The sequence below is a fragment of the Calidris pugnax genome, unplaced genomic scaffold (assembly GCF_001431845.1).
Source record: "Calidris pugnax isolate Ruff unplaced genomic scaffold, ASM143184v1 scaffold24, whole genome shotgun sequence".
Taxonomy (NCBI): domain Eukaryota; kingdom Metazoa; phylum Chordata; class Aves; order Charadriiformes; family Scolopacidae; genus Calidris; species Calidris pugnax.
Genome location: NW_015090922.1, coordinates 8,956,304 through 8,971,955, shown reverse-complemented (window position 1 = coordinate 8,971,955; position 15,652 = coordinate 8,956,304). Strand labels below are relative to the sequence as shown.

At 41.2% G+C, this 15,652-nt stretch overlaps 1 protein-coding gene across 1 annotated transcript; it reads left to right on the top strand.

Moving 5' to 3' along the window:
• Nucleotides 1-13,356: 13,356 nt before the first annotated feature.
• Nucleotides 13,357-15,267, top strand: LOC106892902 (endogenous retrovirus group K member 19 Pol protein). Its single transcript, XM_014950473.1, has one exon. The coding sequence runs from the start codon at nt 14,059-14,061 to the stop codon at nt 15,265-15,267; it is 1,209 nt and encodes a 402-aa protein (XP_014805959.1). The 5' UTR covers nt 13,357-14,058.
• The last annotated feature ends 385 nt before the right edge of the window (nt 15,268-15,652 follow it).

The window sequence follows — 15,652 nt, the reverse complement described above, 5'->3', positions numbered from 1 at the left end:
CTTGAGCTATAATGTTTACATGTTTAAAAGCCAGTATGTAGGAGTAAAGCTTTCCGCCCAGGCTTGGGCTCCCTGTGTTGGAGAGCCCTGCAGGTGTCTGGTAGACAGGCTTGCAGACAAAGAATTGTTCCTAAGGGGCCACAGACTTCGGGCTACACTTCAGACCTGCTACTTGTGCTTGAAATAGCTCAAAGCACATGCTTGATACGCTCAGCAAGGGTTTTTTAGGACTGAACAGAACCAGCAGGATTCAGGAGGAGTTCTTCATTTTTTCACACGTTCCTCAATGTACGTAATTCTTTTTCTTTCTCCTTACCGATGTGTTTCCCATTTGGCTATGGCATTTACTGGGCTCAGTCTGAGAAGTCTGTCTAAGCCTATTCATCCTCCTTGTTCAGGGTCAGGTACTTAGCTTACTCTTGTTGGGAAGTTCATTCACCTCTTCAAGGCAGAAGCTCCGGATATTCTCTAGTTCCAAGACATTAACTGGACAGTGTGCCATTCAGGCACCTGGATGCTGATAGCAGAATGCATATCCAAAAGCCACCAGGAATAAAAAATCATGTGCGCAAAAATGTTGGTGATCAACTAGTTGCAGGGCTTTGCAGGAATATGCTCTAAAGGGGCTGAGTAGCAATTTTAAAACATATTTTTGGAGCACTTAATTGTTGAAAATTCCCACTTGAACTCCTCTCTATGATCAGATAAATGAAAGCAATACAGCACTCGGGGATGTTTGACCAGATTAAGCCACTCGTCTCCAAGCTGTTCCTGCTGGTTTGGGTCAATATATTAAGGGTGAAACATCTGAGAACCTGCTCATTTCTGGATCTCATTCAGTCATATCCAAATATTTGTAAGGAAAAGGAATCACCCTCCTTCCTTATGCAGCTTTGAAAGTCAGATGATAATGTGATTCCAGTTAAAATACCTGCCTAGATAACTGCCTGATAACACCTAACCGGCTGTTGGTTTCAGCCAGAGCTGACTTGTTGGTTTCAGCAGTGCATTCTGACGTGGTGCTATTTGTGCCTAATTACATGTTAGCTCGTGGCTTGGGTCCAAATTCTCCCACCATCCTCGCTTCCTGTTATTGGCTCGTGTTTCAGCTTGGCTGCAGGCAAATCAACTGTGTTTTCTCAGGCAGGAAGAATCAAGCCCCACATGGGGAGTAGCTTGACCTTGATTCATGCCCAGTAGGAACTCAAGACAGGTTGGGCCGATGACTTGAGGCCACATTTGGCTAACGAAGACGGTCTGGGGTGTAGCTTGTGCGACTTCGGTGTGTAGCCATCTCCTAGCCAAGCAATTTCCTGAGCTGTTTCATTCCTATTTACCCGTGTCATCTCTTTCCACAAGAATCTCCAAAGTTTAGGTGTTCCCTTCTACACTGGACAAATGCAGTGGAGCAAGAATGTACTTTCATAGCCTTTTTATACCATTTCTGAGAAATCTCTCATTCTGACATTTCAATGAAACATAGAAAATAAAATTGAATAACATCACATTCTAGGGATTTCAGGTGATAAATAGCTGAGGCATAACTTTTATGTTTTATAAAGTCAGTAGCCACCTGATAACATACATGTAACATACATGTGATACCAATACTTTTAATATCCAGATAACCTATATCCAACACTCTAATACATAAGATCTATAGATGCTTTTACATCATCTTAGAGTCCTTTATGCCTACCAGTCATAACTCCTCAGTCTGTGAAATATAATGGGTAGAATTGCAGGTTCAGCTTCTGATTATGGGAAAGGCATGGATAAAGTCTGGAGATTTTGTGCATGTCAGCTTTTCTGTGGGGCACAGGCAAAAGAGATGATAGAGGGCTGCTGTGTAGCTGTCACGCCGAGGAAGGGGTCTTGTGCAGCCTGATGCTGGGGACCAGGTACTGAACAGAACAGGACCCTGTTGCTCGGTCTTCCCCCTTTAGCCCTGCTTTGCTGCTAAGGAGACAGGTACCATGACAGCAGTATAGCAGCATTCTGCAGCTAGAAGTGTAGCCCCAGTTAATAATTAGTGGTAAATTTATTTTACTAGGGCTCTCCACAGTTTTGGGGCATCAGCAAGTCCCCTGGGTTACAGGAATGAGCGTGTCAGGAATCTGGAGATGGAGAAGGAGGCTGAGGAGAAAGAGGCTGAAGGGAAAATCAGAAGTACAGATCCAGCCTTCTGCTTGCCATCCGTGCCTACATCTCTGTACAGGTAAGACAGTAAAGTGCAAGGTGAAGGTCTATTCATTCATTTAGTGTGAACAAAAATCAGATGTCAAATGGAAGGAGTGTTTTAAAGGCCTGTGCTTTTAACCGCTTACCTGGTAAACTGCTTGTACCCTGGGCAGATCTTTAGTACAGCTTTTCTCTCCCCACCCTCTCAGTGCACTCCCACCTACATGTAATGATTGTAAAGTCTGAAGGGTGAGCATCTGTTTGTACCAAATACCATGAATCCCAGTCTGTGCTTCAGGTCACTGTGTGGTCCACATTAGAAGGATGTTGATATTCTTGATAACTTGCTTTTGAATGAGTCAAGAATGAGTCAGATAAATACACACAAAACATTACTTGAATTTATAGGACACAGCAAAATTTTTCAATAAGGTCAAGCCATCCAGTGTCATATTAGCAGCTAAATAAGAATCACTGATTATTTGAACATAAAAAAAATATTTTAAAAAGAAGACTGACAGTGGTTCCAGATCACTCAAAAACCAAAAACAACAACAAAAAGGAAAATTACAAAACCAAAAAAATAGCTGGCTGAGGGAGCTGGGGCCCAAGGCAAGCTGTGATTGTTTCCCCTTTTCTGGAGATAGAAATACCTTTGTCTCAGAGGAAATAGAGCAGACATTCTTTGTAGCTGATTTCCTTCTGACTTCCTCTGTGCTAGAGATGCATGTTTTCCTAGAGCTTTTTTAGAAACTAAATCTTTCTGCTGTGATTTCACACTTCAGCAGCTTAAGTCCAGATAGTGATATCAAATTTTGCTTATGTTAACAAAAAAAACCCTACCTAAACTTCACTTTGCTTTCCCTTGCAAACCATTCACCCACTTCAGAATATTCATATGCTCCAGCTTGTGCTTTCCTTTATGATCAAGCTGAGTACTTAGGTTGCTGGTGGCAAAGTTGATGTTTGCATTGTTTTCTCCACTGTTTGGTCTGGCATCTGTTTCAATATCACTGCTTTGTGTTAGAATTAGTAGGGGGAAAAAGAAGTGCATTTATGCAGTACAATAAGTTTTCATAATCATTTCCAGATGTCAGATTCCATCCTTCCTTTTCTTATGATTCACTGAACTCAAAACACCGTGTAGAGTGTTCTGAAGGTAGAGAAATAGGAATAAAAATAATCTCAGGGAAAGGTTGGTATGACTTACTTTTCATGAAAATCTGTCAAAGGAAAAGAAACTTAAAAAATAGGATGTGAATTAGTAGTCACCGAGGGAGGAATTTATTAGTCACATTAAGTGCAGAAAATGGCCTAGTAAACAGTATGATGATACGGTCATCATCACAATATCGTGAAAATGGGCCAAATCCATAATCTCTTTCCTTTGGTCCTTGCCCAGACAAGCCGTTTAAAATAAAATGTACTAACATGCTTGTCCAATGTAATTTTCTCTCTCTGTTAAGGAAAATACAGGATTTATTGAGCTCATAGCAGAAGGTTTACCAGGGCTGAGATAGCCAGCTCAGAAAGCAGCAGCTTGTGCTGTCAGGTCCAGGGAGACAGGCTCTGTTCCCATGTGTGAGGAGTCATCCACATTGTGCTCTTGCTGTTTGGACACTGTCTTCTCACTAGGCTCAAAGTTGTCTTACTGCTGAGTCAGTAAAAATCACCTTCCAGGCATAGGAGATGCTGAGATTCCCAGCTGCCTGTCCAGTCTCTTTCCTCAAGGACTGCACACCAGCATTTGGTTTTAACCACATCTGGTCTCTTTTAAGGGTTCAATGGCTACCTCTTGCCTTGTTGAGAGCAGGAAGATGTGAGCCCTTTGTGGATGTGAAGGAGGGGATTAGAAAGCTGTATAATACTAGAGGCATTCAGCAGAGAGGGGCATCTGGGTGGGAAGAGGGACATGAGTAACAATTCTGTCTGATAAAAGCCTCTCAAGAAAAAATGTATTTCCTTAGTTCCAGATGTTAAAGAAATACTATCACTTGGCTGTTCTTCTTCTGACTTTCAAACATTGATACCATAAGTTCATTTGTATTGGCTAAGATAGCGCCAAGAAATCAAGCTGAAAGAGACTTTGTGACAAAGTTGATCTCTTTTTCCAATTAATGTAATCTCCGTCAGCTTCAGAGATGATTTAATGACATACAGTTGCCATCCTACTTTTCACAGAGATTGGCAAAGGCTTTCTTCCTGATTCTATGAAGAGTGAAAATGTATTTATTTCTATATGTAAGATTTATTTATTTCCTTTCACTTCCATCTCCCATTCATTTATCAGTCCAGGAAAGGAGCATGTCAGTTTAAAACAAACTAAATACCCTATACGTGGGTGGCTCCAGATTCACTGCAGATCCTTACAGAAGCTTTCATTGTGAAATACCCATGTTTGGATGTGGTGGAAGCTGAGAGTTTTGTGGATTCCTGCTCCACTCCATTTGGGTGGCAGCGCTGTACTCTCTAATTGACCAGCATGATTCAGTACATTTTGGTTTCTGACTGTTTCTTTTCGTGCCTTCTGTATCCTCAGTGGTGCTATCCTCTTCCAATCTGAAAGTGCCTCCCATTTAGCCTGCAGATGTATTTTGCTTCAGCATTAGTGGAATATCCAGAGAAATTAGAGGCCTCATTTTTTAACTCTTTTATAATCTCACTTTTGCACAAAGCACATCGCGAAGAGCTTTGCATGCTTAGTATAGTTGCTTGACTGGTAGTTTTAAAGAAAAATAATCTCGGTCACCTGATTTGGTGACTTTGTGGCTGTTTGTGAGCTGGCCGTTTGCAAAGCACAAGCAGAACTACATTTCTGGAAGGAAAGGAAGACTAAAAATAAATGCAAATTCTCTGTCATATTTTATTGTGGAAGAAATGATTTGCAACGTAGACATGGTTGTCGCCCAAGAAAGACTCACTGTTTCTAACTTCTTGAAAGATACTTACTTGATAAATTTGTGGACTGTGTGTGGGCTCTTTTTTTTTTTTTTTCCCTGGCACAGATCCTGTTAAATACACAGAGGGTCAAATGCTTCTTTTGGTCTTCCTTCATGGAGGCCAGCTGGAGAGCTTTAGCGTAACAAAGCACACTTTTGCCTTCTGCAATTTACCTCTGCGTGAACTGACAGCGGGCACTTGAGACCTGATCTTGTTCTCGCTGACTGCAGACCATCTCTCTCTCCTTCAACACACTGCCAGATGGAGGCCCTTCTGAACGAGCGAAGAAGATATATTACTGAACATGCCTGTCTTTGCCGTAGTAGAGTTATTTTCATGTCCATGATATAAGGCACTGCTGTGTTTCGATGTTATTTCAAGTTAGGTTACTTTGGGGTGTTTCAAGTAGATGAGCCAGTAGCATAATTTAGTGAAAGGAAGCATTTCCTGAAAGTAGATGGGGCAAAGGCATCTGGTAGTTAGCAATTCTTGGATTTTCTGGGGTATATGTAGGAATATATAGCACAGTAAAAGGAAAAACTAGGGGAGAAAAGGGAGCGTTTTTGCCAGTGACTGGGTCAGCTGGGAAGTTGCTACTGAATGGTTTGCAGGGATCTACTGTCACTCGATGCTACCCAAGTGTAATTTGAGCGTGTAGCTGGTATTTATCAGTATTTAATCTTATTATAATTGCTTCAAGAAGTGTACATTTCTGTGATTGCACTCTGCTAGCAACTGTGAATTTGCCGCAGAAGTGCAAAATGTTTATCGAAATGAGGACAAGGAGTTTAAGTGAGATGGTGAAAAAGTAAAATTATTCCCAGAAATACCAAGGCTTCTGTCGTATGTTCTCATCTTGTGTGAACATGCATCTTTCTATTTCAGATGTCTGGGTTGTAGGTTTTTTTAAAGAATGGCTGGCCGTTGACAGCCAGTTTCTCAGTATCTATCTTTCAAATTAAAAATGGCATCAGGATTAAAGTAGTTTTCCTGCAATGTATTTGTGGCAGCTCACACTGTTCTTAAGAGTTTTCAGAAAGAAAGAGGATCATCTCTTAGCAATGCATGTTTAGACACATCCCGATAATGCAGTTGTACAGGCACCTTTGCTCCTTGGGGTATGCTGGGGGTGAAGTCTGTTGGAACAGAAGAATCTGAGGTCTTTTGCTGCAGCAGTTTATTGTTACTCTTTAGCAGAAAAATCTCTGAACCCTAGATTTAAAACTTTAGTGATGAAAGGCAGAAGAAATGTAAATATTCTCTATTAAATAAAGAATTCCCTGAAGCCTGCTGTGAGTAACAATTGTGGAGGAAGACACTATCAAAAAGTGAGAGGGATAAGTGCTTCTGAGGAAACCAAAAGGCTTTACGGTTTGTGACTGCTTCTACCATAAATATGCAATCAGTTCAAATTATATGGCAAACTCTTAAATCACATCAGTATTTTTTGGCATGATGGTTGAGTTTAAATGCATTAAGCTTTTCAGTGAGTAGTAATAATACAGCATTAGAGCATTAAGAATGGGATGAGCTTTGCCAAACCTTTGCTTTAGCTCTGTGCCTAAAGGCATGTTTAAAAGGTAATTTCAATGTGGTTTTAACTGGCTGCAGTACTAACCCAGGAAGGGCGAGGGAAAATCTGGCAAGAGTTGATGAAGTTTTGAGGTCTTAGATTTTTGGATTACTGTCATAGTGGGATGCAGCTGGATTATTATATGAGAGAGCTTTGTTGCAGCTTGCATGGCTGTAAAATGAATGGAGTTTCACAAGCAAAGGAAAAGCAACAAAATAATATATAGTACCCATGTATTTGTACATGGGCCAGAACCTTTCATAGGAAAAGAAAATACCCCTTGTGTTCCAGTATCTGTAATATGACTCTGTCACACGAGGCCCTCTTCAGTTTTAGAAAATACACTTTTAGGGTTGCAGGGAGGATCCAGTAGCCTCTGGATCCGGTAATGGGTTAAAAGATATAATTCATCAGATGGTTATATATATATTCTTTAGTGAATAGAGTCAGAAGGAGGCAGAAAATGGAGTTATTGAGGGAAGGATGTCTGGCTTCCATGGCACTGTGTTGAAGGGAGGCAGTTCCCAAGATGTTTTGTAGCTGGAGCCTAACAGAGCCTGAGGCCGAGATAGTGATTCAGGATGGCTCGCACTAGCCTTGGAAATACACCCTCAAAAAATTCTTAAATTTGAAAACCAAGGTCCCTAACAGAAAACAGGTTTTGAATGTTAAATGAAATTTCACCTTTATAAAAACCCTTTTTGAGTATTCCTATTTGAAAGAGCAGGAAAACAAGCTTTCTGTTGGATTCTGAAGTGATATAAGGGTGATTGCAGCTGCTTTCATGCAAAATTTCAAATTAGTGTTCTACATTTTAAAATTTAATCAGGTTCAGGCTATGCTTTGGTTGTTTTGCAGAGTGAACTGTCTCATGACCAATGCAAATGCTGACTGCTTTTCCATCATGATACTGGTTGATGCAGTACTGCTGTTGTTTAAATTCATTTTAATTGTCTGGTAGTCACAAAACTGCACTCAAAACAACAACTTCTTCAAGAAACATTTTTAGAACCTCAAGGTCGATCTTTCATTTCTTTCTGGCTTAATGAAAATTTTGTAAACTTCTTGGTAACTTATCCCACACAGGATCTCTGCACTCAGCATTTGCAGCTGGCTGTAACGGGACCTGAAGTGTTTGTACTAATTTGCCACTTCTTTGGGTGTCATTCACCTCAGTGAACTAGTCTACAAGAACTATGAGATGTTGGAGAATGACCTAATGGCCACCTCTACAGGATTAAATCAATTTTCCAGCCTGCACACTCAGCAAAGTGAGTGCCAACACCTCCGGAATCTATGCATTTAGATCAACATGATTTCATTTAAAAAAGGAGATTCTGGTGCCAGGATTATTTTGTCTGTTGTATTACCCAAGTTTCTATATGGGCTATTATATTGACTATTGCATTCTTCCTAGTTATTCAATGGAACATTATATTCTTTTATTATCTTGAGGAGTTTTCCTATGTGTGTCACCTCACAAATGGCCAGCTTTCATGTGGGCTAGACTAAATGCTGAATAACATTGGTGAAAATGTCCTCAGGCCAAAGAATCAAGAATTTCTCGAAATTTCCAAAATTATTATGGACTTTTCCGGGATGTAAAATCCTATAGAAATATAGGCCACTTAAGAACTGCTGAGGCCATGTTGTACATTTAACCCATTTTCAGATACTTTGGACTTTTTAGAAAATTTTCCATTATCTAAAGCCAAATTCATGTGGAATTCTTTCATTAAATACTTGATGGATATTTTTATAAAGTCCATATCAGTGCCAAATACTTTTTTAAAGCAAGCTGTTTTTTACCTAAGATACCTCAAGCTTTAACCAGAACTAGTGCAGTCTACAACACATTCACTTCAAATTCTAATCCAGAGAATAAAATGTCTGTGACTTTTGCAGCATCCTCTTATGGGACAGGGTAGCATTTTGAATTACTGCTTCATTAGTGAGAAGTACCTTGAAATACATCCATAGAGTCCCACAGCATATGAGAATAAAATAAGATAATAATGAAAAAACAGAGATTAAATGATGTTGCTCTGTCCATCTATTTCTCTGTCTGTCTGTCTCCCTGCCTATACCAATCTATGATGATTGGTAAATCAAGTGTACAAACACGTGATCTGAAAAGAGACTACTTAGATATTTCATGGCCTGTTTAGTACTGCTATAAGGGCATTTCATATGAGAACATATTGTTCAAAGCTGTGAAAGAAATAACATATCTCGCAAAATGACAGAATAAGGGCATTACTGCTGAATCGACAACATAAAGAACTAGGAGGAAAACATGCCAGAGATGATTTACAGATACAAGAACACTGCTGTAACTAGAATATGTTTTTTTGTCTGCTGAACACCTTATGGAATTTTCTTCCACAAGGTCTGGATCACATTCTTTTTTTTTTTTTTAACACAACGTCTGTGTCGAAAACTTTGTTATAGACAGGGTATTTTTTGAGGAAAAAAGCTTCCTTCTGTTGGAAAAGTCTCTGCTGCTTTATGCTACAAGGAGACTTCCATGGCTATACATCTTTTGTGACTGCAAGATCTTTGGGGCAAGGTCTCTTATCTCTTTCAATGTGTAAGATATACCTTACGCAGTAGGGCTGTGTTCATCATTGGTCGTCTTTTGTTTTGTTGTTTTATTTTGAAATACGGAGTCTGCTTGTTTGGGGTATTCTGTGAGACAGAGCTGACAGCCTGTCCCAAAAGAAAAGAATGAAGTGAAGTCTGTCTTGAAGCCTTTGACATTTGTCCTTTCTCACATGCTGCCTTTCATCTAAAATAAGTCATCTGTAGCGTGAGTACCTGATGGCTCTTTGTGCATGAAGAAATCAGTAACTTTCTGGATTTTAACTTCAGTGAATGGACACTTTTGCACCCTTTTTGTCTTGAACATGAAGCAAAAGTAATCAACATATAAATCTAGGAACACATAGTAGAGCACCCGAACCTCATCCTGTAATGACCTGGAAACTATTGTACAGGTGAAATAACCCATCAGAAAAGGATGGGTTTCACAGGTATGCAGCGTATCTATGAAAAACATGGAACATTCCAAATTTTCCCTGACATTTTTGCCTTTATTAAAAAAATGTCCTTTAAATCAGTTTTTCTCTGATATTGTCTTTAGCTGTTCATCAGCAATTATTTTCCACTTTTCCCCAGTTAACCAGAATTGATTCACAGCAGTTCCTTTCTAGGCTATCTGAATCTGTACTTTCTCCTCAGGAAAAATAACACTTTTTCACAGCTTGCCAATCAAGTTTTGGCAAAAGGTAAAATTACAGCCACAAGAAGATATTCTTTTGTTCATTTTGTCCCCCAATTTTGGTCAAGCTAAGTGTGTTCTGCGGGAGGACACCTGCAGAAGTTACTGAATAGCAAATGGTGTATCAGCTAATTCAAACCTAGAGATGCAATAAACGAGGAAACAGTTTTTGTAGACAGATGATATTTGGGTACTCTGTGGTGTGTAACAGATATGAAATCAAAACAAACATTAAGGAGATTTCAGCAACACTGAAACTCAACCAGCTGGAATAGTGACTGTAGCAAGAAGCCAAGTTCAGGGCAAGGAAGAAAGATAAACAATGACCTGGTGGTGATGGGTGAGCTTCGGTGAAGTTAGTGTCATGCCTTTTTACAATAATATGCTGTTATAGAGAGTTTAAGATCAGAATAAGTAAGGAAAAACTTTAAAAAACTTTAAAAGCAGAGACCACTATGAGATGTTGAAATGCTTCCTGCAAATGCCCCAGTTTTCTTTCTGGAGCTTCAGTGCTTCCATTGTAGATGGTGGCAATGATTGCAAAACAGCAAAAAAAGAATAAAGCTTTGACTTCTGTACAGGATTACTCTGCTCTGCTTTATCCTTGTGCTACTTCCAATACTAGAGAGGCCAATTCCCCTTCTGAACGTGTTGGCAGAAGTTTTTCCTCCCATTCCTTCGGATATGAATCTTCTCTGAACACAAAAGAAGTGACTTCTGGAGGAAGGGAGAGAGAGACAGATAAAAATCCACATTTGGAAAACTCTTCACAATTTTCACGAAGATATTCTTGAAGAAAGGACACAGTAATGAAAGGTCAGAGGGTGAGAACCTGGTGTGGACTTGAAGTGAGCAGCACCCAGACCCACTCCTGCGAGGAATTTCCAGGTGGATGTTGAAGCGTTGCATGATATAGAGGATATCTGCAAGTGATTTGATATCTAGTATGCAGAATCAAGCTTTAATCCACTCAGTGATACATGGATAAGGACACCTGGCCAACATCTGGAAAAACTTAAAACAGGGGGGGTCCAGTGCATTCTTTCAGATAGTTTTTGCCTATTACTGTTTCCCCAGAAATTGTTTCCTGTGTATGCTTCGTTTTCAACTGCATGAAAATAACAATTAGCTTTCCAGATCTCCATTTTGTCAGTTCAGAAGGAGGAAAAAGATGTAGAAGAGTAGATGAATTTGCCCTTCAAACCTTCTCAAGTGCCAAGCAAAGCACAATTACATGAACTGGTAAGAAGTCACGAATGAAGTAAGGATGTTGGCACTCACTAAACCAGGGTAACTGTCCCATTAAGATTAGATGAAGTTGTCTTAACTAAGGGTATCAGTATAGTGAAACAACAAATAGCTGCAAAGTGGGGACACTTATTATGGTCCTATTGAGGTAACATAAAGCAACTTTGGAAGGCTGTTGTGTATGTGGTTGGTGAGGTTTTTTTAAAGATGCTGAGTTTTCTAATGCGGTTAAATGTGATATTACCCTGCGGAGAGTTGGAGCGGAAATAAGTGTCTTCAGGTGGCATTCAAGAAATCTTCTTTCTGGTGGCGTTGTGTCTGAACCAGGAGCAGTCATGGCAGACAAAGGACAGGATGGTGAAAATCTAATCGAAAAGGCACAGTTTGTCCAGAGAAAAAGTCTTCTTCAGCATTGAGATTCGCAAGGCATGAGGCTTGTCTGTTCTTCAGCTGACCAAACTGGGCACAGGGCATGCGCAGCACTTCGTCCAAAAAGCCAGCCTGAGACACAGAGGTGGCTTTTGTGTTAGCCCTGAGTTTGTTGGCAGTACATGGGTTTTGAGAGTGAAAAGACTGCTGGAGGGCAAGACATTTTTTTAATAAATGGATTTGGTCTCTGAAGCAATTATTCTGTGATTGCCTGGCAAGGACATCTCTGCCCCAGAGCTTTCTGCTGGAAGGCAGAAGCAGCTCTAATGTGAGTGACAGGTACAACACTGGTAAAAGAGTTGCCCTTCACTAAATTTTTAGGGATACTGTGCTTTTTAAGTAAGGCAATCTGTCTTTAATAATGTTATGACACACAGAAGTACTGGGAACAAAATGATCTTTATTTTCTGGCTGTAGTAACATGACAGTGTCATGCCCCCCCGGAGGGGGGCAGCAGTGCCTCAAGTCTTCGTCCAGCAACAGCCGGGAGCGCCGGATTGGACCTGGCAACCGCCCACACAGTAACGGTACTCGATTCCTCGGTTCACCTATTGTCAACGAATGTTTCGGGACCCTTACCCCCTGGAACACAAGCGCTATTGTTAGGAAGGTCGTCTACAACTTTGTCGGGACTCTTTGTGTTACCAGGAGTCATTGACTCTGACAGTACTGATGAGATTAAGATCATGGCATGGACCCCGTTCCCCCCCTGCACAATACCTAAAGGTAGCTGTATAGCGCAATTAATACTGATTCCCAAGGAGATGGGCTCCCCCATTCCTACCCAGTCCCGACAAAGGCGGGGAGGCTTTGGGTCTACGGGGAACCCACAAATTTTATGGGTGCAGTCCATTTCCCAGAAGCGACCTGTATGTCAATGTACCCTTATCCGCAGGGGACAGCAAGTAGTGTTAAATGGAATCATTGATACTGGAGCTGATGTTACGGTGATCTCTCAGGCTAAGTGGCCCCCACAATGGCCTCTGGCTGATATTTCCCAGGCATTGGCAGGGATTGGAGGAACTGGTAATAGCCAACAAAGTTTAGAATTGATCCAAATTAAAGGCCCAGAGGGGCATATAGCCTCTGTTAAACCTTTTGTGTTACCTGTTCCTATGATTCTGTGGGGACGTGATGTGCTGTCACAGTGGGGAATGTCCATTCGGACGCATTTTTAGATGGGGTCATTGAAGTGCGCGACACCCTAAAATTAACATGGAAAACAGATTCCCCTATTTGGGTAGATCAATGGCCCCTACCACTGGAAAAGCTTTGCGCTCTCCAAGAATTAGTTACGGAGCAGTTAACGAAAGGGCATATTGTGCCCTCCACTAGTCCTTGGAATTCACCTGTTTTTGTAGTTAAAAAACAAACTGGCAAGTGGCGCCTGCTCCATGACCTCAGGAAAATTAATGATGCTATGGAAGATATGGGAACCCTCCAACCAGGACTCCCGTCCCCCACTATGATTCCTCGAAATTGGTATTTGACGGTTATTGACCTTAAAGACTGCTTCTTTAATATTTCTCTGCATCCAGATGATGCTCCTAAATTTGCTTTTTCAGTCCCAAGTATCAACATGCAAGCCCCGTTGCAGAGATACCAGTGGGTTGTGCTGCCACAAGGAATGAAGAACAGCCCTACAATCTGTCAATGGTATGTAGCTAAAGTGCTTAGTCCTGTCAGGTCCAATGTTTTATTGTACCACTATATGGATGACATCCTGGTGGCTGCACAACATCACGAGGTCATGGAGGAAGCTGTAGCCCTTGTCATGGCTGCTGTTAATTCAGCAGGCCTCTGTATTGCGCCGGAAAAAATTCAGAAAATGCCGCCATGGAAATACCTAGGCTGGCGCATAAGAGCTCAAACTATAATTCCTCAATCTTTACAGATAAGAACAGATATAAAAAACTTGCATGATGTGCAAAAATTACTGGGGACAATCAACTGGGTTCGACCACTGTTGGGGATCTCTAATGTGGAATTGAGTCCTTTATTTGAATTACTTAAAGGGGACACAAATTTAAGTTCCCCCCGTAGCCTTGGCCCTGAGGCTATTGATTCTCTGCAGAAGGTTGCTGCAGCAATTGCTCACCGGCAAGCACATCGATGGGCTCCTGAGCTGCCCTTTAACCTAATAATTTTAAATCCTGCTCGACAGCCTCATGCAGTAATGTTTCAATGGGATCCTCAGAAATCAGATCCACTATTGATCATCGAATAGGTTTTCTTGCCAAACCAACCTACGAAAACTATCTTGACACAGCATGAGATGTTTTCTTCCCTGATTATCAAAGCTAGGCAGCGTCTGTTAACGTTGTCAGGGATAGATTTTGCATCCATTTGCTTACCAGTGACAGAAGTGTATTTATAGTGGCTTTATCAGCAATCAAATGCCCTTTGCATGGCATTGGCAGGTTATGTGGGTCAACTCACATCTCACCCACCACCACATAAACTATTTAACAGTAATTTCTCTCTGATACCCAAACCTAAAAGGAGTGATTTGCCATTACAAGCCCTCACTGTATTTACCGATGGATCTGGAAACTCACATAAATCAGTTATCTTGTGGTGGGATGACCAACGGGGGCAATGGAACTCAGACATAGAGACCGTCCCTGATTCTCCTCAAATAGTAGAATTGACTGCAGTTGTTCGAGTCTTTCGAAAATGGTCTATGCCACTTAACATAATTACTGATTCTGCTTATGTTGCAGGAATTGTTGAACGTGCAGAAGCGTCTGTACTGCGTGATGTTTCGCATTCTGACTTATTTGCCTTATTGCAAGAGCTTATCTTTCTTTTAGATTCGCGCCCTCATCCCTATTTTATCATGCATGTCAGGGCACATACCTCTTTACCTGGATTTATTGCAGAAGGAAATCGACAAGCAGATTTATTAACACTACAGGTACAAGTATTGCCAGATCGTATAGCGCAGGCTAAGCTTAGCCATTCCTTCTTTCACCAGAACGCTGGAGGTCTCAAACGACAGTTTGGGCTCACTTCCCAGCAAGCAGCAAATATAATCGCAGTATGTCCAGACTGTCAAAAACATTCTTTTCCATCAATAGCAGGAGGAGTTAACCCCAGAGGTCTGCAGAGCTTGCAACTATGGCAAACAGATGTCACACATTATTCGGAATTTGGTAAATTGAAATATGTACATTCCTCTATTGATACTTTCTCTGGTGCTTTGTTTGCTTCTTGCCACACAGGGGAGAAGTCACGCGACGTCCACAAACATTTAATGCGTGCTTTTGCTACCCTAGGCGTACCCTCTCAAATAAAAACGGACAATGGCCCTGCATATACCTCGGCTACAACAAAAACCTTTCTCGACTCCTGGGGTGTGACACACATTACTGGCATCCCTCATTCTCCTACAGGTCAATCCCTAATAGAACGCTCTCACCAATCTTTGAAACGTTTATTACAACAACAAAAAGGGGGAGTAGGAACTGCTACACCGGAGGAATGTCTACAAAAAGCTTTATATGTTTTTAACTTTTTGAATTGTTCTTTGTTAGATAATAACCCTCCAATAGTTCGACATTTTAACATGAATGATTCACTTGAGGCAAGAATTAAGGCCCCAGTGCTGGTTTGAGATCCTGAAACGGGTAAGATCATGGGACCGTATCCCCTTATCACATGGGGCAGAGGTTATGCTTGTGTCTCCAGAGAAAGAGGCCCTAGATGGCTTCCAGCAAAGTGTACGGCCTTTCCGTGAATCCCTACAACAACCAACTACTGAGACCTCTGATTCTTCTCCGGACCACCCCTCCAAGCAACAAACTGACAGATCTCCAGAGGAAGGTCGGGACGACGTAAACTGAGCACCGCAGGCGAAAAAGGACTATATATGAACTAGTGCAAAGAAGTATGAATTGTAGAAATTTCTTGTACTTTTTGTAATACCTGTGACCCTTGGTCCTGTGTACATGTCACACTTGTAAGAGGGAATGGTGGTGTAGGGTGACACTTGCTAGCTG